Genomic DNA, 26,841 nt, shown 5'->3' on the forward strand with positions numbered 1-26,841 from the left:
CAACCACAACCACCAGGCAGTTTCGATCCTGCGGTGCAATCTGCACTTCAGTAGCATTGGGAATGCGCACAGCACATGTTGAAAACACATGACTAAACACATGATTAAAGCACACGACTTCTGCCGAAGAATCCTGAGAACTGTAGTTCCCCCCCTGACAGAGCTACATTTTACAACACTCTTAACAAAACCACAGAATTATTAAGGAAAGTTGTGTGGTTTAAAAGTGCATTCATAGTGCTTTCCATGTATGGTGTGGATCAATGTTTGATTAGCAAAGAGGTAAAGGCCCCCTAGGGATGCGGGTGGCGCCGTGGGTTAAACCACAGAGCCTAGGACTTGCCGATCAGAAGGTCGGTGGTTCAAATCCCCGCAACGGGGTGAGCTCCCATTGCTCGGTCCCTGCTCCTGCCAACCAAGCAGTTCGAAAGCACACAGTGCAAGTAGATAAATAGGTACCGCTCCGGCGGGAAGGTAAACGGCATTTCCATGTGCTGCTCTGGTTCGCTAAGCGGCTTAGTCATGCTGGCCATATGACCTGGGAGCTGTACGCCGGCTCCCTCAGCCAATAAAGCGAGATGAGCGCAGCAACCCCAGAGTCGGCCATGACTGGACCTAAGGGGTCCCTTTACCTTTTTAAAGGTCCCCTGGATGGTTAAGTCCAGTCAAAGGCGACTATGGGGTTGCAGCGCTCATCTCGCTTTCAGGCCGAGGGAGCCAGCGTTTGTCCACAAACAGCTGTCCGGGTCATGTGGCCAGCAGGACTAAACCGCTTCTGGCACAATGGGACACCGTGACAGAAACCAGAGAGCACAGAAATGCTGTTTACCTTTCTGCCACAGTGGTACCTATTTATCTACTTGGACTGGTGTGCTTTCAAACTGCTAGGTTGGCAGGAGCTGGGACAGAGCAATGGGAGCTCACTCCGTCATGGGGATTCGAACCGCTGACCTTCTGATCGGCAAGCCCAAGAGGCTCAGTGGTTTAGACCACAGCGCCACCTGTGTCCCTCCTTTTGGTCAGCAGCACACTCTTAGCTAGAGAAGGGAACCATCATGACTTTGTAGTGATGTTTTGTAGCACATAATTATACATTTCAGGGGAAAGTCCGAACCTCGAAGGGCAATCTCGTCTGTTACAAGCAACCGGCTGCAGAGCCGGTTTGGGCTTCTCCATGCAGTGGGAGTTGTTGACTTGGGCTCTGTCCAGTAAGCATCTCAGCTGGTGATACTGCAGACCCTTGTTACCGCAGGAGGCTGAGCAGGGCGACATCTTATCCACCGACCACCAGTAATCTGCAAGAGCAGCAAAACATCCAGGTGAAAAGATCTAACAGAGTTAGATCTAAGAGAGCTTATTAGTAGGTGTAAAAGCAGCAGACTTCTCAACCCATCTGTTTTTTTTTTTTTTTGCATCAATATATTTATATGGTTATAGGGCATGGGTGGGCAAGGTTTTTTTAACCCTCGAGGGCCATGTTGTCTTCTGGGTAACCTTCTGATGCCCGCATACCAGTGGTGGGCAAAGTCAGAGGCAGAAGTAGGTGCAGCAACAAATGTAAATTTTATCTTTGTAGAGTAGGTAAATTTCTACATAGTGCACACACTCAACTCACCCTCTGTCCTTCATCCAAGAAAGAGGCATTTTCAGAGTCCATTAATGCACATTCCGTGAAAGCCGTGTTCTGTGGTACCTGCAGCAGTTCCTTAGATTTCCAAATGTGATCCCATGTCCAAAAAGGTTGGGGAAACCTGACAGTCATTGCCATTTATTGGAAATGGCTTTTTCCTCCACCACTACAACCCTTTTGATGCAAGTAACCAGAGCCAAATTTAGGTTTGAGGAGGCCCTAAGCTACTGAAGGTAATGGGGCCCTTTCTATGTCCAGCTGTCCTTTGTCAACAACAAATGGTCTCTGTTTTTTGTGCTGAATATATGCTATATGGGAATTTATGGACCTCATGTGCTGTATGTAGGTTTTATTTTATTTGTTTTTTATCTTATATCTTGGAAATGTACATCCAGTTTTTTTTCCTTTAATTTTTTGGGGGGAGCCCCAAAAGAGCGGGGCCCTAAGCTATAGCTTCTTTAGCTTTTACGTAAATCTGGCACCGCAAGTAACTATGAAGAGGAACTGTACCTGTCAGAGCTGCTTCAAGATCCTAGCTCACAGAGGATCACGCTAGCCAGCGGTCATTAAGTAAAAGTCTTTATTGAGTTACAGTTTCCATTCTCAAGCTGCTACTTGCAACTCTACGTCTAATGGCTAGATCGGCGAAGCTCCGTCTGATTCTCCGCCCCTTGTGCACCAACTTAATATCCTAGCCCTGCTCCACCTTTTCCGCCTGACTGTTCTCCTCTGGGTCCCTCTGCCCCCCGGTGTTTCTTCCTTCCTGGATTCTTCTGACGCTGACCCGGACCCTCCTGCCTCCTTGCGCCGGGCTTTAGGACCTGGCTCCCTTTCCGGGCTGCTTACTGCGCCGCCTTCCTCTGCATTTGAACTTGGCGCGCGCGCCCAGCCTTCCACTTTCCTCTTAACCGTTTCTTCGCTCCCCGATGGAGGTGTGGCCACTCCTGACTCATGCCCTCCCTCCTGTGGTGAGCTGCCAGCGCTTGCCCCCTGGCTCCCTTCCTCCTCCCTGCTCCCTAGCGGTGACGCTGGTCCCGATTTCCAACTGCTCTCCTCTGAGTCCCCTCTGGCTCTATCTTCCTGGGGTGCCCCCCTAGACTCCCCCCTTGCCCTGGCCACTGGTGCTCCTTTCTGTGAATCCTCTGATTCACTGGAAAGACTCGGAGATCTCGGGTCGTCGTCATCACTCATCTTTTCTTCTGCCTCCTCCCCTTCGCTCTCTGTTTCCTCCCTTGGCCTTGCCTCTGCTCCTAAACCCCTGACATCCATCCCCCCCTCGAAGCCCCCCATTCCCCCCTCCCCTCCTTCCGGTGCTGGAGCTGGGTGCTGCTGTTGCAAAGGGACGAACGTCGGATATCGTTCGCTTCCCGTGGCGGGCCTCCATCTGAAGTCTCTCGGGTCTTCCTCCCTGCTCTCGTCGACGACGGTCACCTCCGCTTCCATCTCTGTGCCGCCGTGCTCGAAACCAGGGTCGTCCCCGAAAACGTCCATGTCCGTTTCTCCCTCACTTCCTCCTGGCGGCGTTGCTCGTCCTGGACCTTCCTGCCACTTCCTGCGCCACTGCTCCTCTGGTCTATCGTCCCACCAATACGAGGGTTCTGAGGCAGATCCCGAGGGTGACCCCTCCGGGGAACGGGCGTCTCGTATCGGGTCCTCGTCCGAGTCAAACCCCTGGAACGTGCTGGCAGAAAGCGTTGGCGTGAAAAGCCAGTCGTCGAAAAAGTCTGCTGGCATAGGTCTATGTGGGAAGAGGGCATGAAACTCGTCTTTGAGTAGAGGTTCGTCCAAGGCGTAGCCCGGCACCCAGCTGTTCGCACTGGCCGGGGTGCCCTCCTTGGCGAGAAAGTATTCTACCCCCTCTTCCCCCCATCTGGAGTCCAAAATCTCCGTGACTTCGTTGATGCGCTCCTTCTGTGCCACTCCCGCGTGCCCTGTTCTGTCTCTGACCGGACTCGGCGCCGTTCCTGGTTCCTGGAACCTGTGCGGTGCCTTGTAGGGAGTGAGCACCGATCTGTGGAACACCGGATGCATTCTGGAACCCTCCGGAAGTGCCAGTCTGAAAGCTACCGGGTTGACCTGCTCTTCGACTTGGTAGGGCCCCAGTTGTTTATGCCCTAGTTTCTTCTTGGCCAACGACCTGGCCGGCACTGCGTGGGCTGCTAACCAGACCCAGTCTCCCACGTGGAGCTCTTCGCCAACCCTTCTGTGTCTGTCCGCTTGTACCTTGTATGCGTGTTTGGCCAGCTCCAGGTGGCGCCTCAGCTGATCGTGGACTTCCTGCAGCTCCGACGCGAACGCATCTGCCGTCTGCGGCTCCCCCTCCCCCATCCTTTCCAGTCCCGGGAAGGTTCTGGGGTGCCTCCCGTTGTTGGCGAAGAACAGCGTGACCCCCGTGGACACGTGCTTCGTGTTGTTGTAGGCGAACTCGGCAAGCGGCAGGTAATCCACCCACGTCGCAGGCTGTTGATTCGCATAGCATCTCAGGTACTGCTGCATGATGGCATTGACCCGCTCCGCTTGCCCGTTGGTCTGCGGGTGCCTCGCCGACGCCAGGTTGATCTTGACGTTTAGGAAGCCCATCAGCTTCTGCCAGAAATTCGAGATGAACTGCCGCCCGCGGTCGGACAGAATAGACCGTGGCAGACCGTGAACCTTGAACACGTGGTCTATGAACAGTTTGGCGGTTTGCTCCGCCGTGGCCACCTTAGCACACGGAATGAAATGGGCCATCTTGGAAAACAGGTCCACCACCACCAGCACTGCCGTCTTGCCCCTCGAGCTGGGCAGATCCGTGACAAAGTCCAGAGCCACCCTTTCCCAAGGTTCGACCGGAGTTTGCAGCGGTTCCAACAGTCCGGCCGGCGGTCTATGCACTGGTTTGGCCCTCTGGCAGGTGTCACACCTCGCCACGTAGTCTGCGACCTCCCCTCTCATTCCAGGCCACCAGAAATCCCTGGCTACTAATTCCACCGTCTTCTCCTTGCCAAAGTGCCCGGCCGTGGGCGCGTCGTGCAGCTGCTGCAGCACCTTGGCGCGAAGGTCGTCTCCCGGCACGTAGATGGCCCCTTTACGGATGAGCAATCCATCTCGTAGCTGGAAACCGTCGGCCACAGCCTTGCCCCTTTGCACCTCTGCCATCTTTGCTTGCGCGAAGGAGTCATCCTGCAATGCTTGTCGCACCGCCTCCAGGTCCACGGTGGCCGCGGCGCACGCCCATACTGTTGGTGCGAAGATGTGCATGGCTGCCGCTGGCGTTGCGTCCTCCAGATACTGTGGCTTACGGGAGAGGGCGTCCGCCATGATGTTAGTGTCCCCCGGGACATACTCTATGCGGAAGTCGAAGTTCGCAAAAAACTCAGCCCAGCGTATCTGCCTCTGGTTTAGGAATTGTGCCGTGCGCCAGTGCTCCAGATTCTTGTGGTCCGTGCAAACCTGCACCGTGTGCTTGGCGCCGATCAGCAAGTGCCTCCACGCTTTGAACGCTGCATGAATGGCCAGCAACTCCCTGTCCCAGATGGTGTAGTTCTGCTCGGACTTGCTGAGCTTCCTGGAGTAAAACGCTCCCGGTCGCCACACCCCCTGCTGGTCCTTTTGCAGCAGGACCGCCCCCACGGCTCTGTCCGAGGCGTCTGTCTCCACCCTCATCGGCCTGCTGGGGTTGACGTGAAGCAGCTGCTCTTCTGACGCGAAGAGACGCTTGAGTGCCTGAAAGGACTGCTCCGCCTCCTCTGTCCAAACGAACTTCTTTTTCTTGGAGCTAAGCGTGTCTGTGATGGCCGCTGTCTGCATAGCGAAGCCCTTGATAAACTTGCGATAGAAGTTCGCAAAGCCGACAAACCTTTGGACCTCTTTCCGGTTGCGTGGGCTCTTCCAGTCCAATACCGCTCGAACCTTGGCGCTGTCCATGGCGAGCCCCTTGTCAGACAACTTGTAGCCCAGAAAATCCACCTCCGTCACGTCGAATTGGCACTTCTCCAGCTTGGCGTAGAGCCTATGTTGCTGTAGTCTGGTCAGCACTTCCTTGACGTGCCTGTCATGCTCCTGCTGCGATTCCGAAAAGATCAGGATGTCATCTAAGAAACAGACGCACGTCTTGTAGAGAAGTCCCGCCAACACGTGATGCATGAAAGCTTGAAAAACGTGGGAGCCATTTTGCAGTCCAAAAGGCATAACTCTGTATTCGTAGGTACCCAGTGGCGTGAACATGGCCGTCTTCCACTCATCTCCCTCCCGCATGCGAATGAGGTTGTACGCCCCTCGCAGGTCTAATTTGGTGAACACTTTTCCCTTCCGCACCTTCGCCAGGAGGTCGTCGATTCGGGGCATGGGGAAGTCCGACGGCTTGGTCACACTGTTTAAAATGCGATAGTCCACGACCAGTCTTTTTTGGGGCGTGTCTCGCTTTTTAACAAAGAATACAGGACTGCCCCCCGCTGCCTTGGACTCTCGGATGAAACCGCGCTCCAAATTATGATCGATGAACTCTTTGAGTTCCTGCAGCTCGTCCTCCGACATGGAATACAGTTTCCCTTTAGGCAGCGCCGCCCCCGGCAACAGGTCAATTTTGCAGTCATATGGTCTGTGAGGGGGTAGCCTGTCCGCCTCCTTCTCGCAGAAAACTTCCAAAAATTCTGCGTACTTGTGGGGAATCGCTTGCAGCGTGCCTAGCAGCAGCTGTGACTCCTCTTCCTCTCCTTCCTGCCGGTGCACGATGCAGTGTTCAGCACAAAAGGAAGAGCCGAAGACCAGCTGCCTCTGGTACCAAGCCAGCGTTGGGCTGTGCTTGTCCAGCCAACTCATTCCCAATACAATGGGCGTATCCGATAGTTGAGTGACATTGAAACTGATGATTTCTTTGTGATTCCCAAGTCGCATCGCCATTGGCGGCGTCTGCTTCACCACTTGCCCCCCTAGCAACTCCCTGCCATCCACCGTGACAACCTGCAGGGGCAGTGTGGCCGGCAGCAACTGTATAGCGTGCTTGTCGACAAAGTCCTGCCCTATAAAGTCCGCGTTGCTGCCCGAGTCCACTGTGATGGGCACGTCCATGGTGATTCCATTGGGCAGCTGGAGAGATGCGGTGAGCCTCACCACTGGTTTGGGCGGGAGGGGGTTCACGGGCTGTAAAATCTCTGGGGACTGCGGCACTAACACGTCTGGCTGGGCCCCAGGGCCTCTTCCTCCAGCCAGACTGCTTCGTTTCCCTGCTGTGTTCCTCCTTGCTGCGTTGCTGCAGTCACCATTGCCGAGGCTGCAGTGAGCTTGTGGAGCCTCTGGGGACACTCTTTCGCCATATGCCCTGGCTCCCCACAGACGTAACACTTCCTGTTCCCTCTAGGAGGCTTCGCTTTCACTGCTGCCGGTGCTAGGGCTCTGGTTGCTGACTGAGCCCTTGCACCTCCAACCTCCATAGGTTCGGCTCCTCCTCCTGGCGGAGGCGTGGATTGCGCCCGCGCTGCTTCTCTGGGAAGGAAGGAGGGGCCCCTGGCTGGTTCGCGCCCTCCACGCCCTTCGTCCCTGCTCCACGGGCGTTCTTCCAGCCTCACCCCCACTGCCAGTGCCCTCTGAACGACCTCCTGGGTGGTTCGGGGTCTCTCCCCCCTCGCGATCTCATCTTTAATCGAGCTGTGCAACCCCTCCCAAAAGAGGTCTCTTACAGGGGCCGAATCTCTGTCCCACTCCAGGGCACTGACCAAGGCGAAAAAGCGGGCATGGTACTGCCTGACGCTGGCCCTCCCTTGTCTTAGCCCATGCACCTCCTTCCGGGCAAGATCCACGTCAATGCTTGATAAAAAACACCCATCCATCGCTTTAATAAAGGCATCTGCATTCTGGAGCGCCGGATCCTTATCTCTCCATAAATTGCGTAGCCATGCTTTAGCATCCCCATGCAAATGAGACATGATGAATCCCACTCTCTCTTGCTCATCTCTAAAGTCTTTATGCAGCAGTTGCAGTGCGCACAGTACGTCTGCTCTAAAGTTGGGATACTGTTGCAGGTTCCCATCGAAGTGAGAGACCAGCCCGCCTGTTCGTCTCGCCAACCCAATTCCCTCCTGCCGGGGTGTCTGCTTTGTCAGCACGTCTAACCTGACCTGGAGATCCCTGCAGGCGGCAGCTGCCTCCTCCTCTCTCTTCCTGGATGCGAGAGCCTCGGCAGTCAGTTGTGACACTGCTTTTCTGAGTTCCTCTATCTGCTGCTCAGCCGTCATGTTGTCTGCCGTTTGTGAGCTAGCTAGTAGGCACCTGCTTCTCTCCTCTCCTCGAGGCTGTAGATGCCCACAATTTTTGAGAGACGGAGCTTACTGTCAGAGCTGCTTCAAGATCCTAGCTCACAGAGGATCACGCTAGCCAGCGGTCATTAAGTAAAAGTCTTTATTGAGTTACAGTTTCCATTCTCAAGCTGCTACTTGCAACTCTACGTCTAACGGCTAGATCGGCGAAGCTCCGTCTGATTCTCCGCCCCTTGTGCACCAACTTAATATCCTAGCCCTGCTCCACCTTTTCCGCCTGACTGTTCTCCTCTGGGTCCCTCTGCCCCCCGGGGTTTCTTCCTTCCTGGATTCTTCTGACGCTGACCCGGACCCTCCTGCCTCCTTGCGCCGGGCTTTAGGACCTGGCTCCCTTTCCGGGCTGCTTACTGCGCCGCCTTCCTCTGCATTTGAACTTGGCGCGCGCGCCCAGCCTTCCACTTTCCTCTTAACCGTTTCTTCGCTCCCCGATGGAGGTGTGGCCACTCCTGACTCATGCCCTCCCTCCTGTGGTGAGCTGCCAGCGCTTGCCCCCTGGCTCCCTTCCTCCTCCCTGCTCCCTAGCGGTGACGCTGGTCCCGATTTCCAACTGCTCTCCTCTGAGTCCCCTCTGGCTCTATCTTCCTGGGGTGCCCCCCTAGACTCCCCCCTTGCCCTGGCCACTGGTGCTCCTTTCTGTGAATCCTCTGATTCACTGGAAAGACTCGGAGATCTCGGGTCGTCGTCATCACTCATCTTTTCTTCTGCCTCCTCCCCTTCGCTCTCTGTTTCCTCCCTTGGCCTTGCCTCTGCTCCTAAACCCCTGACAGTACCATATAGTGCTTGGAGAATGGCGCCATAATTCACTGATCCAAGATGGAAGACGATGGGAAAGGTTGCTGCTAACAATGGTATGCCGAGAATCTGAGATGGGAGTGGCAGCTGGGCATGTGTTTGTCATACTCACAAGTCAACAAGAGGATAGATCCCTCTCGTGTCATGATTCTGCTCGCAATAGTGATTTGCAAGACTACCCCCATAACAGCACTCAAAACATGGGAAGCTCCAAAATCCTAAGGAGAATTTTGAAATACTGTAAACACTGATTTCAAAATGCTAAACTCCCTTGGGTGTGATCGGCATTCCAGACTGAAAACTCAACGCACCTCTGTCAAGAACATAACTGTGGAGGCAGGGCCAGATTTAGGTTTGATGAGGCCCTCAGCTACTGAAGGTAATGGGGCCCTTTCTATGTCCAGCTGTCCTTTGTCAACAACAAATGGTCGCTGTTTTTGTGTTGAATATATGCTATATGGTAATTTATGGACCTCATAGGTATCTAAACCCATTTGTGCATGTTGCCATGCAACCAGTCCATGCAGAATGTTGGCACCCTATATATAGAAAGGAGCAAACCAGTGATATTTTAGGGAACAGACTAGCAGGTGGGACCCAAGACTTACGTCATAGGAACCTACACAACACAAAACACTGTTGCTGTAGGTAGGTTTTATTTTATTTGTTTTTTATCTTATATTTTGGAAATGTACATCCAGATTTTTTCTTCCTTTAAATTTTTTTGGGACCCCCAAGAGAGTGGGACGCTAAGCTATAGCTTGTTTAGCTTATACGTAAATCTGGCACTGCGTGGAGGTACTCCAGTAATTCAAAAGTTGCTTTGGTTGGGTATCCTTAACATTACACCGTAGTTTATAAACGTTTGGTATTTGTGAATGCTGGTGAAGTGTGTCCTCTTCTTTGAGCTGACTCTGTTGGCAATATTCTAAAATCCATAATCTATTGCCCAGAAGCTGACTGCTTCCACATGAAATTTGTATGCTGTTTGTTTGTGTGTTTGTTTAAACAACAACTGTATTACCTATGCCATTACACCAATTCCAAAAATCTAGAGGTGCAGTTTTTACCTTGGACCGTCAGAGATGTTTTTTGTACGAGCAAGCCTGCCTCGTTCTGAGCCATGCAGCTGATTTCTCCTTGATAATCAAGGCTGATGTTCAGTATCTGAATAATCTCTCCAGACGACAACACATGGTGAGGTATGCTGAGGGGCTGACCAGCATGAAACCAGGTAATGTTAGGAGCAGGATGACCATTCACAGGGCAGCCTAAAAATAATAATAATAAAGGACAGTAACATATCAAATCCCAGCAAACTTGGTCCCCGATAGCAGAGAACCCAAAGATGGTAGCTCCATATTCTTGACAAACATTCATATCTGCATTGTCCTGTTCAATTCAAAATGGCCAGTGACATTCACACAAAGAGCAATAAAGATCATGAAATAGATCCTTTGCAAACCAATCACTAAATGGACGCTACCTACAAGAGAATAGCAGTAAGCTCTGAGTTGCTGTCTCCATTAGACTGGCCCCACTCCAGAGGCACTTTTAGAGTCCAGTCATACCTCAGGCTGAAGTTGCTTTAGGTTGAGCATTTTCAGGTTGCGGAACGTGTTACTTCCGGGTTTCGCTGCTCGCGCATGCGCAGATGCTCGAAATGATGCCACACACATGCGTAGAAGCGGTGAATCGCAACCTGTACACACACAGACACCAGTTGCGTTCTGCTCTGGATGCGAACAGGGCTCCGGAACGGATCCCGTTCGCATCCAGAGGTACCACTGTAGTGTGATTGGTTTGGCCGCACCGGGCGCAAACACCACAGGGTGTTGCACAGCAACAACGATGCAAAATGGAGCATGAGAGGGTCCCTTGACTGTTAGCGTTGCATAGGGCGCCGCTGAAATTTGAGGGCCCCTGCCCACTCCTGACATCCACCGAGGATGGGGTCAGAATAATAAAGATGGCAAGGCTGGTGAGTCCCTGCAAATCATTACCAGTGGCGGAGGAAGCTGCTCGGGTGCCTGGGGCAGGGCGCCCAGTGGCGGGGTGAGCCATCCATAGGGGCAGGGCACACCACAGGGCCTCCAGAGTCTGCCTGCCTCCTCCCACTCAGTTGCCCTACAGCTTGGGTGGGGGGAGGCAGCAGGCGGGCCGTTTGAGCAACGCGGAGCCTGTGCGCACCCAAGCCACGGCTTCACTCCCAAGAGAGACGTGTGGCTTGGGCGCACTGCAGGCCCTGTGGTGAGTGCCGCCCGGCATTTTGTCACCCCCCTCAGTGGTGACACCCGGGGCGGTCCATACCCACCGCACCCCCTTCTTCCACCTCTGGTCATTACAATGGACACTCGGGTTGCGAACGTGATTCGCATGGGATGCATGTTTGCAACCTGCATCTGCGCAGAAGTAACCCGTTCTGGTATTTCGGCAGTCCGCAACCCGAAAAAACTCAACCTGAAGTGGCTGCAACCCGAGGTATCACTGTACTCTTGAATACGCTTCAGGTTGAGCGCTTTCAGGTGGTGCTCCGCGGCGACTTGGAAGTAACAGAACGTGTTACTTCTGGGTTTCGCCGCTCGCGCATGCACAGACGGTCAAAATGACATCACGCCCATGTGCGGAAGCAGTGAATCGCGACCTGCTCAGTCGCGGGTTGCGTTTGCTTCAGGATGCGAATGGGACTCTGGAACAGATCCCGTTCGCATCCTGAGGTACCACTGTACAAGGACCCAAATCAGTGGTTAGTACCAGAAGTGGGCCTTGCCAAGGGCACCAGTTCTGGCACGTCCCCCAATATATTGCATTACATCCAGCCTTCGTTTAGGTATGACACATCTAAACGCCAAGGCAGGTCTTATAAAAACATCAGTGCTCTTTGCGGCCTGTTTTCATGAAGCCAGACTCTTTCGCTTGCACCATTTCCCCCCAGCTGACGCTCTGAAGCGGGGACATGATACTTGCACAGACCACCGTAAGCCTTGGCTCCTATGAAAGGTTCTGTGCACAGCAGACGAGGGCTCTTGCCTCCACAGCGTGCCATGCCTGTAACTTTCGCATTGTGGCTAGCCGTGATCTGGCCCCGAGTGACTCCTAGATTTTATGCATGTTGCAGATGGGAACAGAATGTATAAAAGCACACCCGCAGGTTCACAACAACTACACTGAAGGCCAAATTCAGTTTGTCCTCAGCCAATTTTTTTCCTTTTTTTCATCTCCTACAAAGTTCTGGGTTGCCAAATAAGTCAAGCCTTGTTCTCATCGCTATATATTTAATTTGCATCAGCTATTACTACCTCTTCCAAAGCCAATATATAAGATAATGGAAATACCACGAAGTCAACAATGGGAAAATAAATAATTAAAACTCGCCCCCTGTTCTTGCAGCATGTGCAGTGATACATTTTCCTATTTCTCTCTTTCTCTCTCACTCACCCTTTCTGATATCTATGAAAGTAGTAAGTAACATGTATTTCTCACTTGCACCTGTGAGAGGAGCATCAATCACCCTTGACTGGCGAGATATTCTACATAAATTCTTTAGCACAAAACATCGTATCTTGCACAGTGAGAATAAAATATAAAAAAATACTGAAGACTGACCTTTCATTCTGTGGAAAGGAATATTAATCCCACCTAATGCATCTTATTGCTAGTAACTCTTATTCTGTATTTCCTATCTGTCATACATTTTAACTACTTTTTGCTCAAGACTCATCTAAAATAAAGGGCACAGCCTATGGAAGTAAAACAGCCTTTACATACCCATATACCCATACCCATACCGTCCCAAGTGAAGCATGGGGATATATAGACCTTTTAAATATTCCACTGTTAACTCACTTATAGTGGCTTCACATTCTACCCCCTTTGCAGTGAATAGACTACAAAGTTTGGTAAGTTTAAAAGAAGTTTACTCACAAACTCATTCAAGGTCAGAGTCCTGCGTTTTTCTACACAGCAGCAAGAAAAACTCAGGTAGAAAAACTTAAGTTTACAAAATGTGGCAAATGTTTCTGAGCAGACGGCCTGAGCTTGAAGCGGTCAAGCTCAGAAGTCCTCTCTGATTGGGTTCATATGGTGGAAGAGAGCAAATAGAAGAAAAAATGTAAAAAAACCCAACAACTTTACTATCTGTCGGTTACAGGACATAAGGGGTCGTGACCTGGTCAAGTCTCACACAACAGCTTACTCTATGGTCTTAACTCCTTCATGCATTTAACTGGAGCTACACATGGTAGCTATGTGAGCCTACATTTCCCACACTGCAAATCTTGGGGGGGGGGGTGGGGTGTCATCCTGACTCTGTTGATTCTACTTTTTTATGTATGGCTGTTGCCTTCCTGGCTCCACAAGTGATGACACTTGGTGAACTGAATTGGATTTCAAATAGAGGATGAGGATGTTCTGTGTCCTGAATCAACAGACGCTGTGTGTACACATCATGCATTTAAAGCACACACACAACCCCCAATCCTGGGAACCAAAGTTTGTTAAGGGTGCTGGGAATTGTAGTTTTGTGAGGGGTAAACCACGGTTCCTGTGTGCTTTAAATGTACTCAGCCGAAGAGAGCGGGGCCCTGCAGTCTAGCTTCTCAGAAAGACGCATTCTCTCCCAGGATCCCAAAGTTAGACTTGCAGAGTGCTGGCAGCCAGGCAAAACGAGCTCTGACTTGTGAACTGAACAAATATGATATGGAAGTCACCAGGGGAGAAGACAATAAATATGGAACAGCAGGATTTCCTTTTTACAGTTGACTGTACTTCTCTGGTCATAAAAAGCACACTTTACTAGCAAACTCTGCTGTTATTGTTTCATATCTCCCATGAATAGGGGCTTTTATTGCTTTTTTAAAAACTACTTGTACTGAAAGTCTGGGTCACAGACTGGACGCGAGTCAATTGGTATGGGTAGAGGCTGGTTTTTGCACTGCTCCATAAGGGTCAGATGAAGGGACCACATAACACCGGTTCTGAGAGATCTGCATTGGCTCCCAGTACGTTTCCGAGCACAATTCAAAGTGTTGGTGCTGACCTTTAAAGCCCTAAACGGCCTCGGTCCAGTATACCTGAAGGAGCATCTCCACCCCCATCGTTCAGCCCGGACACTGAGATCCAGCACCGAGGGCCTTCTGGCGGTTCCCTCATTGAGAGAAGTGAGGTTACAGGGAACCGGACAGAGGGCCTTCTCGGTAGTGGCGCCCACCCTGTGGAACACCCTCCCTTCCGATGTGAAGGAAATAAGCAGCTATCCTATTTTTAAAAGACATCTGAAGGCAGCCCTGTTCAGGGAAGTTTTTAATATTTAATGCTGTACTGTTTTTAACACTTGATTGGGAGCCACCCAGAGTGGCTGGGGAAACTCAGCCAGATGGGCGGGGTATATTATTATTATTATTACCTGGGGCCCTCCAACTGCTTCTGGACTTCAGCTCTGACCATGGGCTGGGGCTGATGGGACTTGGAAGCCAACACTAGGAAGGCCATAGGTTCTACATGCCTACCTTAGGAGCAGGTTCACGGTCTGTGGAACCATTAGATCCCAGTTGTGCCTCTGAATGCCTAAGGGACTTCTGTGGCACAGAGCATCTTTCACTCTCCCCATCATCCCCAACCACTGGACCTGCTGGCTGCAGCTGGCAAGAGCTGGAGTCTAACAACATCTGGAGGAACACAGGTTCCCCATCCCTGGTTTAGTGGCAAACCCCTTACCCAATTTTTTGGAGGGTTTGGAACCCTCTTAACTTGAAGCATGAGAAGTCCTATTCAATTTTTTTAAATAATTTGGCAGAATATTTGGATTATTTGATATGTATATTTTGGAATATTTAATGTGATTTGATTGGATTGTTAAAGTGGAAAATTTAATAAAAATGAATAAAAAAAACAATTTTGGGGGGGAGCTGGAGCAGCAGGTCGCTTAAAAAGAAAAGTGCTGATGTTAATCTTTAAAGCTCCAAAGGGCAGAAAACAATGCTCTGATGTACAGTCGTACCTTGGTGTTTGAACAGCTTAGTTCGCGAATGTTTTGGCTCCCGAACGCCGCAAACCAGGAAGTGAGTGTTCCTGTTTGTGAACTGTTTTTGGGAGCCAAACGTCCGACGCAGCTTCCGATTGGTTTCAGGAGCTTCTTGCAGGCAACCAGAAGCCACGCTTTGGTCTCCGAATGTTTTGGAAGTTGAATGGACTTCTGGAACGGATTCCATTCAAGAACCAAGGTACCACTGTACAGTCAAACCTTGGGTTACAGACGCTTCAGGTTGTGGTTTTTGGGATTACGGACCGCCAAAACCCAGAAGTACTGGAACGGATTACTTCCGGGTTTCGGCTGTTGCGCATGCGCAGGAGTGCGAAATTGTGCTTTGCACATGCGCAGAAGTGCCGAATCGCAACCCGCGCGTGCACAGACGTGCCACTGCGGGTTGCGGATGCTGCAGGTTGCGAATGTGCACCCCGCATGGATCACGTTCGCAACCCGAGCTTCCACTGTACGTACAGTGGTGCCTCGCAAGACGAAAATAATCCGTTCCACGAGTCTCTTCGTCTAGCGTTTTTTTCGTCTTGCGAAGCAACCCTATTAGCGGCTTAGCGGATTAGCACTATGTCAGGGAACTGACATCAGAGCGAGAGGCGAAGGGGAGGCTCCCAGATGATGCTGGCGAAGGACCCAGCAGTAGGGGAGAAACAGCTCAGTAGAGGGGGAAGCCAATCAGCGCAACACCAGGGATAAAGGGGGGCAGACGGGGGGAGTTGGATAGAGGGCTCCAGGACTCTTCACTGGACACCAGTGAGGAGAGCCCAGGTCCTCCGCTACCCACGCCTACCCTGCGCAGAAGACTCCCGCGCAGTGAGAGGAGGAGGAGACTGGGTGTCAAACAACTTTTATGCTGGAAGAGGTTCAAGAAACGCCCACTGACGGATTCTGCCAGTGACTGAGGCAGCCACGATGAGAAGGGGCTGTGCAGTCAGAAAGTTTAACAAGGCAAATTAACCGAGAAAGGCACCAGTTTACGCACGAGTAACTCATACCTATTACACGCGTTTAGCGGCTATTAAAGGTTTAGCGGCTTAGCGGCTAAAAGGCGCTTAGCAGCTTGGAAAAAGGGGGGAAGTGAAAAAAATTGCAAGACTCGCAAGACGTTTTCGTCTTGCTAAGCAAGCCCATAGGGAAATTCGTCTTGCGAAGCGCATCAAAAAACGGAAAACCCTTTCGTCTAGCTGGTTTTTCGTCTTGTGAGGCATTCGTCTTGCGGGGCACCACTGTATAGGTTTTCTAACCTAAGTTGCTAATGATTCTGTTCTGATCTGACTGCCTCACCAAGTTCAGGGGAAGAGGAGAGATATAACTGGGCAACACTTGCATATTGGTGGCAACAACCGGCTCCCCCAGATCCTTTTGTGACCTGAACTGCCTGCCTCTCTTTTTCAGTGATTTGGCAGCTCAATGCAACTGCTGCCGTCATGTCTAGCACTTGACTTAGCTGTCACACCTCTCATATATGCACAAAAACAAAACAAAAATTGTATTTCCAGTGCAATGATACAAAGAGCATCGAAACCCCCACCGCTCCGAAATCTTCCTTTTAACTTCTTGGAAAGGTCTGCAGCCTTAAATATAAACACTTAACATTGTACATTCATTTTTTTTCAAATAAAAGATCAACATACTTTTGAAAATCTTAAATGGGTCACTAATAAAAATATGTGAAAACTGATGCTTTTCAAAATGGTTGAGGCAACTGTTTATAGGTCCCTGGTAACGTATTAGAAAACAGAATACTAAATGCAGGAACTGGCATGCATGGCATTGATATCTTTATCTATATCAAATTATTCTAACAGTCCTAAGTGGTGGCTGCCATGGGTAGATTTACTGTCTTTGATTTAAGTTTCCAAATATTTCAAGTATTACTTATACCCCTGTTTCTCTTAAAACCTGGGAACTTGAAGCTTCATTCCAAACCCAGCAGCATCTCTGTTGCTGCATTATAAACGCTATCAAATATTCTTATACAGATTGCACACACACACACGAAATCACTGCACATCAGGAAGATTGGATTTCTGCTGATTCTTAGAAATAAATAGGACATGTGGGGTTGGAAACACCAGGGATGCTTGTCAAATGTTTCCACTTTTCTCTGTGTAACAAGAATGGGTAGCCCTGAAGGAGGGTAGGTATCAAATTCCTATTTTGGCATTCTCGCAGCTCAAGCCTACAGATGTCTACTCAAATGTAAGCCTACCAAGTTTAATGGGGGCTTGTTCTCAGGTAAGTGGGTAAAGGATTGAAGCCTAAAAGTAAGAAAAAAGCAACAACCCCCAAACACCTATCTCAACCACCATTCTTTGCGGCTTCTGTATTTGACAGGTAATTAATCTACAGTTGCCATTTGCAATAACCCTCCAGAAATACGCAAGCATGAGCCATGTAAGCAGATTATTTTCCATCTGTACAAAGAGAAGCTAGCATAGACCAACATTTCAAATTCCTTGGTCTATGGGATATCCATACAGAATTCCCAGTACACCAGGGAGCAGATTCGCAACTGGATCTCCCACCTCCCACTGAAAAAAGAGGGGAAAAACCCTACAAAAAGTTAAAAGTGACTACGTGTGTTTGGAATTAAATTTTGGAGCAGCAGTATGGGTTGAGGGGCAGTTCTTTGGAATGAAGTCACTCTCCCACAACCCAAAGTTTCCATGAGCCCTGCTGGGAAGGGAGAGGAAAAAAAAGTTGAACGTGGTAAATTCTAAACACCTGAACTTACCAATCAGCACAGAACTCCCTGGGCTGAGCACTTTTCTCGTTCCTGAAGGAGATGTTATCACAGAAGGAACGCCTGGTCCTGTGATGGATAACGCGGCTGCCATGTCTTCCAAACGATGAGGGAATTGTGGCGGGTCTGGGAACACATTGAAAAGCCTAAGATACGACAAGGAAGCCTCTTAACCAAGACAGTTAATTCCTGACGTTCTTTAGTACCGCTCATGGTATTGTTTGCCACACTGAAATGTGAACTTTCTCAAATGGGACTTATATCTATTTTATGAATGGGGGAATAACGAGGGCAAAACATTAACGAGACAACAGGCCTAATGAGTGACATCATGAACAGAACCATTTTCAACGTTGGGAAGTGGAATCCTAACAAATACAGTGGGATGCCTCAATAGCCAGCAGATGGACAAAACTAAGCTAGGATACACAGGTGAATCTATGGCCCATAATTAATCTGTGGAACTCAGTGTTGCAGGATATGTTTGATGGTCACAAGAAAAACTTTTTAAAAAAATCAAATCAAATTCACAGAAAACTGGTTTAGTATGGGATTCTAGTCAAACATAATAGTAATAGTAGTAGTAGTAGTAGTAGTAATAATAATATTGATTGATTGATTGATTGACTGATTGATTATACCCCACCCATCTGACTGGGTTGCCCCAGCCACTTTGGGTGGCTTCCAACATATATAAAAACATAATAAAACATTAAACATTTTAAAAAAGCTTCCCTATACAGGGCTGCCTTCAGGTGTCTTCTAAAGGTTATATAGTTGCTCATCTTCATGACAACTGATGGGAGTGGGGTCCACAGGGTGGGTGCCACTACCGAGAAGGCCCTCTGCCTGTAGCTTTACTTCTTAATAATAATATTATACTAGTGATGGTCTATCTCTGACTAGTAGATGTGGGATAATAAAAACAGAAGGGGTACCCTTATTTACCTGATCATGATTCTCCTGAGGATATCTCTCAGTAGAAAGAATCCTAAGCTTCATGGATTTGTCTGCCCAGCATAAACATGTCTAAGTCACCCTGGCAACACGGAGTTTTCCAGATGAGTTCAGGGGTTGACGAATCTCTTAATTCAGAAACTTTCCCATTCAGAGCTTTTTAAAAATTATAATCAGTCCCCTTAAGTTGATTAAAGGCATACTCATCATTCAGTGACTTCTGCCTCAAGTTATTTGCCTGCACAAAGGGGCCACTCGGATTGTGTTGCCTATCGTCAGTTCAGGCACAACATTTTTCAGTGGAGTCAGTTCACACATCCAAGTGCACCAAGTATAATTAGTACAGTGGTACCTTGGTTCCCAAGCAACTTGAAACCCAAACACTGCAAACCCGGAAGTACGCGTTCTGGTTTGCAACTTTTTTTGGAAACTGAATGTGCTCCGTTTTGAGTGTTTTGCTGAGCTCTGTATGTTTTTGCGACTTTTTTGTTTCGTTTTTGTGACTGCGTGGAACCCAGTTCAGCTACTGATGAATTGATTGTGTGACTGCAGTGCACAGTTTATTGCTTTCATTTTATGGATCAATGGTCTCATTAGATAGTAAAATCCATGTTAAATTGCCGTTTTGGGGGTTGTTTTTAAAAGTCTGGAACGGATCGATCCATTTTGCATTACTTCCTATGGGAAAGCGCGCCTTGGTTTTGGAACGCTTTGGTTTTGGAACGGACTTCTATAACATATTAAGTTTGAGAACCAAGGGACCACTGTACATGCAATGTGTGAACCAGCCTTTGCACAAACAACAAGGTTTGAGAAGTCTCTGTTTCTAAAGGTGACGCCAGAGACAGAAGGGGAATTTCTGAGCTCGGTCTGCATGCTCTGCCCTGGAAGCTTGGGTCAGCCGGGGTTTAAAAACAAGCAAAGCATCGAGTCCCGAAAAATGAGGTCTGCCATGGGTACTTTTGTATGAGTTGGGAAGCATCAATTCGCCCAGGCCTCTCTAGAATGTGCACACTCCATTAGCAAATCTACAGTAGCATTTGCTCAACCTAGCCTATCTTTCAGCTCTCAAGCAGCAGGGAGTAAAAATGGCACAAACGTGTTATTAGGAAGGAAAATCCATCAGCAAGCGCCATAAATCAGCCCTAGGAACACATTTCCACTCATGCTTTGGGCCTGACCATGTCATTCCAAATCACCCAGCTAGACTCAAACTGCCTGCTATCGTGAAACACAAGACAAAGTAAACTTCACCCTTCGGTGAACTGACTCCCTGTTTTGTGTGCGCTTTTTAAAATACAGGGCCGAGTTTGGTTTTTGCATCTGTCAGTGAGGTGTGAAATTGGTCCGTGTCACTTTGTGATTTACCACAGGGCTTGCTTCTCCAGTAAGGAGACCGTGATAGAGAAGCAGGAGGAATATATTGCCTTCATTTAGGGAAGCCTGTTCTTGGAGAAGGGCCCGTTTCTGTCCTCGGCACGAAAAGCTGGTGTAATATTAAATTCTCAAGTATCAGCTCAGTGGAAGTGAGTTCAGGAGTGCCATTTCAGACTCAGTAAGGAGGCAAATATATTTCACTAGAGGTTGGTATTGGGTGTATCCTTGGGAAATTCTTACCCCAATTAAAAGGCCCACTGTTTGATGCATTAAATAGGCAGGGAAAGCAGTGCCTTTAAGGGCATATGTCGACATTTCTCTTTTAACAATATAGCAATAGCTGTCATTTAACCAAAGCAAGCTTACCAAGTCAGTCACCTTTCATTTTTAAGTGAAGAAATTTGTAACACTGGCATACATATCTAATACACAAGGCATTTTAGCTATGATGACTGCAGCCACCTAATGCGTAGAACCAGCACACAGGCCACAAGTCAAAGGTCCTCCTGAGGAGAAATCACATGTGGTCTGAAGCGCGAGAAAGGCAGGGTGCTGGTCCCTTTCAGGCCTGGCTCTACCATTAGGCAGAGTGCAATGGCCACCTCAGGCCTCAGGCGGCAGATGTCGGAGGGCAGGAGGCGGTGGTGAGGTGTTGCAAGAGAGAGAGAGAGAGAGCGCTGTGTGTGCACCACAGAGAGATGGACAAATCTGTCAACATTGGCTTCTCTCAGTTTGTAATTTCAAAAAAGTATTTAATTCAGTTCTCCGCATTTCCACATTTGTTTCCTTTTTTTAAAAAAAGAGAATATTGAATATTCACCAGCGTTTTAGTTTGGCTTTCTCCTAATATACACAATTTTGAAAGAAATTTAGCTTATTTCAAGGCAACATTCCCTGATGCAATGCATTTTTGTAGCTCATTTGCACCAATATATGCATCTTCGTCTACACCTTACCCTAGTTTATGTACTATTGTACACATGACTTGGGTGGAGAGCTGCGTTGCAAAATTCAGAGGAGTGCAAATTTTGAAGGTATCGTTTTGGAGAAAGCAGATTAGACAGGTTTGCCTTTAAATGTGAACCGAACTGAATTTCTCCACCCATCTCTAGGGTCACACGGCGTATTCTGCACTTCCTAAGTGAGGGTGCTGGCCTCCGACTCGCTTAGGATTCAATTACCAGCCTGTCTGGCTTTGATACATGGAATTGTGGTGTGTCCTTTCATACCCCCCAATTGTGGTGTGTCCTTACATACCCTGTAAATATGGGACTGTCTCTGGAAAACAGGGGCACTTGTAAGATCTGTCCTTCATGTCAGGCAGCAAAAAGTATTAGGTAAGCCCTGTGACCAGTGGCACTTAAGTGCTCAACACCTTTAGAAACTCGCTGTGTTTCACATATAACATTAAACCAGTGCTGCCTATGAGAAAGGGCTGCAACAATATTCCAAAGACCTTATTTACAACATGAATCCAACCTATCACCAAGTAGGTATTTCACAATTGCACAGCTAACGCTAAATTTTGAGACTGCTTCTGTGCGCTGTCTAGCTTCTGGAAGTCAAAACCTCTGACAGTTCCTCTCTCGTAACCCTACTGAGGTCCAAACTAGACGAGATGTTAAATATGTGTCTGCCTCTGTTTGCATTGTGAGGGAATTCCCCATTGATACTACCCATATATTGCATTCCCCTCTCTATGCCTGTCCGCTTCCTGTTCTTATGCCCCCAATGTCAGCTGACACCATCTTCCTATTTAAAACACCTGTTCTTCCAAAGAAACTGCTCTACTCTGAGCTTAAAAATGCTGGTGGTCAGCAAAAGAGGTTCAAAGACTGACTCAAGGCAAAACTTTAAAAATATAGTATAAACACCAATAACTGGGAAACACTGGCCTGTGAGCACTCCAGTTGGAGAACAGCCTTTACCAAAGGTGTCATGGACTTTGAAGACACTCGAACTCAGGATGAAAGGGAGAAACGTGCTAAGAGGAAGGCACACTTGGCAAATCCACACTGTGATCAACTCCTACCTGGAAACCTATGTCCCCACTGTGGAAGGAGGTGTGAATCCAGAATTGGCCTCCACAGACACTTACGGACTCGTTTTTAAAACCATGTTTATGGAAGACAATCTTACTCGGCTATGAGGGATCGCCAAAGAAGAGAAGAAGACGACTTTGAATATTGTGACTGGTTTGGCCCTGCACCCCTCACTTTTATATTACGGCAATACTGGTTTTTCTCTCTGAAGTACATGTGAAGAAACCTTGGCAAGAAATGTTAGCTCTTTAAACGACAGTGTAAATTTAAGCTTACCCAGAACAAGAAGCTGAGTGCTTTCGGTAATCTGCCCACGAATGTTGGCTGCCCTGCAGGAGTATAAGCCTTGATCCGAGAGAGAAACATTTTCAATCTGCAGTGACCCATCCTGCAGGTAATGACCAGGGGCCAGCTTGATTTTATTCCTGAACCAGGTGAGTTCTGCTTCAGGCACACCTGTTAAGAGAATATATTAAAATAAAATCCTGAGAGAGAGAATCTGCATTCTGTACACTCTGCAAAGGTGTAGTTGAGAAAAGCTGATGTTACATATGCTGGTTCTTTTTTAATATTTTTTTTTGCCAAAATCCCAGTCTACCTCACACACATTAACTTGTTCTGAGAAGAATAAAAGTCATTCATTCATTCAATGTACACATTATCCTTCAGTGATCAGGATCACAGCACAGTTCACAATGTATTTAAAAGAAGGTTAAATACAAATCAGTAAAATAAAGTATGCGAAAACATGCAAATTAAAACTCAGAGTTTAAAGCAGGCTTCCTCAACCTCAGCCCTCCAGATGTTTTTGTCCTACAACTCCCATGATCCCTAGCTAGCAGGACCAGTGGTCAGGGATGATGGGATTTGTAGTCTCAAAACATCTGGAGGGCCGAGGTTGAGGAAGCCTGGTTTAAAGTTATCATATCCAAGCAGCAATTGCAGGACAAACACCCCAAAGTCTAAGTGAATAAATCTTAGAAAGTCTTAAGTTGTCTATGAAAACTCATCAACAAGGTGGGTGCACCTCTAATGGAAGTGAGTTCCACAGATGGGGTGTCAGCACAGGTAAGACATTCAGTACAATGGTACCTCAGGTTACATACACTTCAGGTTACATACGCTTCAGGTTACAGACTCCGCTAACCCAGAAATAGTGCTTCAGGTTAAGAACTTTGCTTCTGGATGAGAACAGAAATTGGGCTCCCGCGGCGTGGCAGCAGCGGGAGGCCCCATTAGCTAAAGTGGTGCTTCAGGTTAAGAACAGTTTCAGTTTAAGAACGGACCTCCAGAACAAATTAAGTACTTAACCACTGTACTTTGAAAGGCTACACCATTATCTTGAACTAGGCCCAGTAGTGCGAAGGCAATTCCTTCAAAATGAGTGTAATATGATTCTAGTTTGAGGCACTGCTCTCAGTACTCTTGCAGCCACAATCTGCACCAGTGGCACCTTATTTTATATTTATTGCTATTTCAGTTTGTATGCCCTCTTTCCCACATACGTGTGTCCAACATGGCAGCAAGAAAGAAGAAGAATACATGATTACAGTAACAGTCTAAATCAGGCACACCCAAACTCGGCCCTCCAGATGTTTTGGGACTACAATTCCCATCATCCCTGACCACTCATCCTGTTAGCTAGGGATGATGGGAGTTGTAGTCCCAAAACATCCGGAGGGCCAATTTTGGGGATGCCTGGTCTGAATCCTAAATCATTTCAAAACATGGCTATCCAGATAAATAATTCATTTCAATAATACGGACATAACAACATCTTGATTTTTAATCATTAAAATATATCCATTGATATCAGTTGGTTAAACTGACTGTCTTCAAGACTTGCCCCCATGTCCCCGTTGCAGTAATCCAGACTAATTACTATGTGGACATAATGACATTGGAAACTCCCTTATTCTGTCGGACCATGGTCTTTCTACATTGACTCCGGGCTTTCAGACAAGCCCTACCAGGAGTTGCTAGGGATTCAACATTCTGCAAATCTTGGGAGTATCTCCAAACATACAGAGATCTCCTGCTTGATTCTCCATGAAGCCATTTTGCATATAAAGTCATTGGCGCTGCCACCCCAAGTTCAATATTAGAAGGAGTGATAATGTAATGGAGAGACGGAATCAAGAGCACATTTGCAGCATCTTCTCCAAACACAGACAGAGCTCAGAGCTCAGGCAGGCGTGGACAATTATCTGATACTTCAGTCTAATGCTACCCTAGCCAGGTACACCCTGTTCTGTTATAGACACTTCTAATCTCAATCCCAACGCCTGTACAAGTTTCAAGTGGTGGACGAAAACCAAATCGCCACATCCACATTTCTTTTCTGGAGCTGGCGTGCTGCCTGGGCTCGCGTGAAACCAAATCCTAAAATCATGACTCTGATCCATGGTTCTGCAAAACAACAAAGGGGAATTTTATTCGGATAAAAGTAAGGGTTTAAGGATTTGGAGGCAAAGTGTTTCTGCTGCAATCTGCAGCTGCGTTCAGAACAGAACGGAATATAGCTCAGTGCTTCTATAACTTTGATCACCTGCACAAAAGAGTTATTCGCTGCTGCCTTCAAGCTGAACAGAGAAGAATCGAAACCAAATGTCCCACCTGCATGGAGTAAATGTCATGGGAAAGAGGGGAGAGAGAGAGAGAAAGAAGAAACAGCAGTGAGAAGCCCCTAAGCTTTCCTATCCTTCTTACGTGAGCCTTATTCCAAAGAAAAAGGCAATGAAACCGAGAACATGGCGATCTGGCAAAAACTTCAAGATGTGCAATTTAGGACACAGGTGCAGAGGGGCCAACCGAGTCGCTATTCAATCGCAGCAGCAGTAGGGGGAGCAAGAGCATTTCCCGAATCTAAGTTTTGTGTTTTCTTTTGCTGCATTATGCATCTGTCACCTGCAGTGCTTGATGGAAATAAGGCTTAGAAAAGGAAGAAGACATTAAAGAGAGAGAGAAACATTAATAAGAAGCCATGAAATCTTCAGAGTGAGAAGATTAAGGGCCATGTAGCCAACTGGAATGGGACACAGGTGGCGCTGTGGGTTAAACCACAGAGTCTCGGACTTGCCGATCAGAAGGTCGGCGGTTCGAATCCCCGCGACAGGGTGAGCTCCCGTTGCTTTGTCCCAGCTCCTGCCAACCTAGCAGTTCAAAAGGACGTCAAAATTGCAAGTAGATAAATAGGTACCACTCCAGCGGGAAGGTAAACGGCGTTTCCGTGCGCTGCTCTGGTTCGCCAGAAGCGGCTTAGTCATGCTGGCCACATGACCCGGAAGCTGTACGCCGGCTCCCTCGGCCAATAAAGCGAGATGAGCGCCGCAACCCCAGAGTCGGCCACGACTGGACCTAATGGTCAGGGGTCCCTTTACTTTACTAGCCAACTGGAACAGGGAGTATATTCAAAATGGCACAGGTGGAAGTATTTTTTTAAAAAAAAAATTCAAGGACTATCCTTCAATGGGCTGTATTATTCATCAAGTAGAAAAATATCATTTCCTAAGCATTGTTCCGCGACACCATTATTTGCTAGACTTTTAGCTCTTTTTTCGTCTTGGGAGCTCAGAGCAGCTTCCACTGGGCTCCCCATCAGGCCCCCATCTGAGGCAGTGCCCAGGGCCAGACCTCCATGCAGTGTGATCCTAGCCATGTCTACTCGGAAGTAGGCCCACTGACATCACTGCACATTCTCACCATCTGTGCATAAGTTTATTGTTCTAGCCAATAGCCATGACAAATATGAGGGAACTGTTAGACCAGGGACGGGGAAACTTTTTTCTCTCTTGAAGGTCGCATTCCCACATGAGTAATCTGCTAGGGGTCACATGCAGGTGATGAGCTTAGCCAGAGCCAAAAGTGGGCAGAGTACTCCTTTCCTCACTCTCTCTATAATTTAGTTACACAAATTAATTAAATAACTTACTTAACAAGGTAAACAGAGGACAGCAAGACCATATAACACCGGTCTTGGAAGACCTAAATTGGCTCCCAGTATATTTCCGAGCACAATTCAAAGTGTTAGTGCTGACCTTGAAAGCCCCAGATGGCATGGTATACCTGAAGAAGCGTCTCCACCCCCATTGTTCAATCCAAACACTGAGGTCCAGCTACGAGGGCCTTCTGGTGGTTCCCTCACTGTGAGAAGTGAGGTTACAGGGAACCAGGCAGAGGGCCTTTTCGGTAGTGGCGCCCGCCCTGTGGAACACCCTCCCATTAGATGTTAAAGAAACAAACAACTATCTGACCTTTAGAAGACATCTGAAGGCAGCCCTGGTTAGGGAAGTTTTTAATGTTTGATGTTTTATTCTGTTTTTAATCTGTTCGGAGCCGCCCAGAGTGGCTGGGGAAACCCATCCAAATAGGTGGGGTATAAATAAATTATTATTATTAAATAATATTATTATTATTATTAGACACTGAACTGCAGTTGAATGGAAACAGCACCAATTGTGACAAATATAGGTTGGAATGTAAACTTCTGCTTTCTTTAATTCCTATTTGCTACCCACATGAAATGAGGCCAATGGCTACGTGTGGCCTTGAGTCCACATGACTCTGGACTAAATGATCCTTTCCAGCTATATGATTCTTAATGGTCTGAGCTGTTCCTTTCCTTACGGGTGATATTCTGGACACTGTTCCTATTAATCTATCGGCTGTTTCAAGTCCACACCTGTCCTAGGCCAGCCAGTCCATTTGATTACAGCAGTGTTTCCCAAACTTGTCTTTCAGACTACAATTCCCAACAATCTTGACCACTGGTCTTGCCAGCTAGGGATGATGGGAGTTGTAGTCCAAAACAGCGGGAGACCCCAAGTTTGGGAAACACTGGATTACAGTAATGAACTGCAGCATGTCCAGCCCAGCACTTAGATTTCTTTCTTCTTCGTAATCCAAAAGGCTCTCCTATCATGTTGTAGCTAGGCTTGAGCACTGTGAGGCGGCTACTGAGTACGACT

General features: G+C 48.2%; 1 protein-coding gene across 2 annotated transcripts in view; it reads right to left on the minus strand.

Moving 5' to 3' along the window:
• ADAMTSL1 (ADAMTS like 1) overlaps window positions 1–26,841 on the minus strand; it is a 505,954-nt gene that overhangs the window by 19,079 nt on the left and 460,034 nt on the right. For both annotated transcript variants that reach the window (XM_081176059.1, XM_081176060.1), the window contains 4 exons: window positions 22,151–22,330; window positions 17,490–17,624; window positions 9,786–9,986; window positions 1,115–1,295 (listed from right to left, as the gene is read on the minus strand). In XM_081176059.1, coding sequence (XP_081032185.1) covers window positions 1,115–1,295; window positions 9,786–9,986; window positions 17,490–17,624; window positions 22,151–22,330 — 697 coding nt within the window. The remainder of the gene's footprint in view (window positions 1–1,114; window positions 1,296–9,785; window positions 9,987–17,489; window positions 17,625–22,150; window positions 22,331–26,841) is intronic.

The sequence above is a fragment of the Podarcis bocagei genome (genome assembly GCF_964188305.1).
Source record: "Podarcis bocagei genome assembly, chromosome: 17".
NCBI lineage: Eukaryota > Metazoa > Chordata > Lepidosauria > Squamata > Lacertidae > Podarcis > Podarcis bocagei.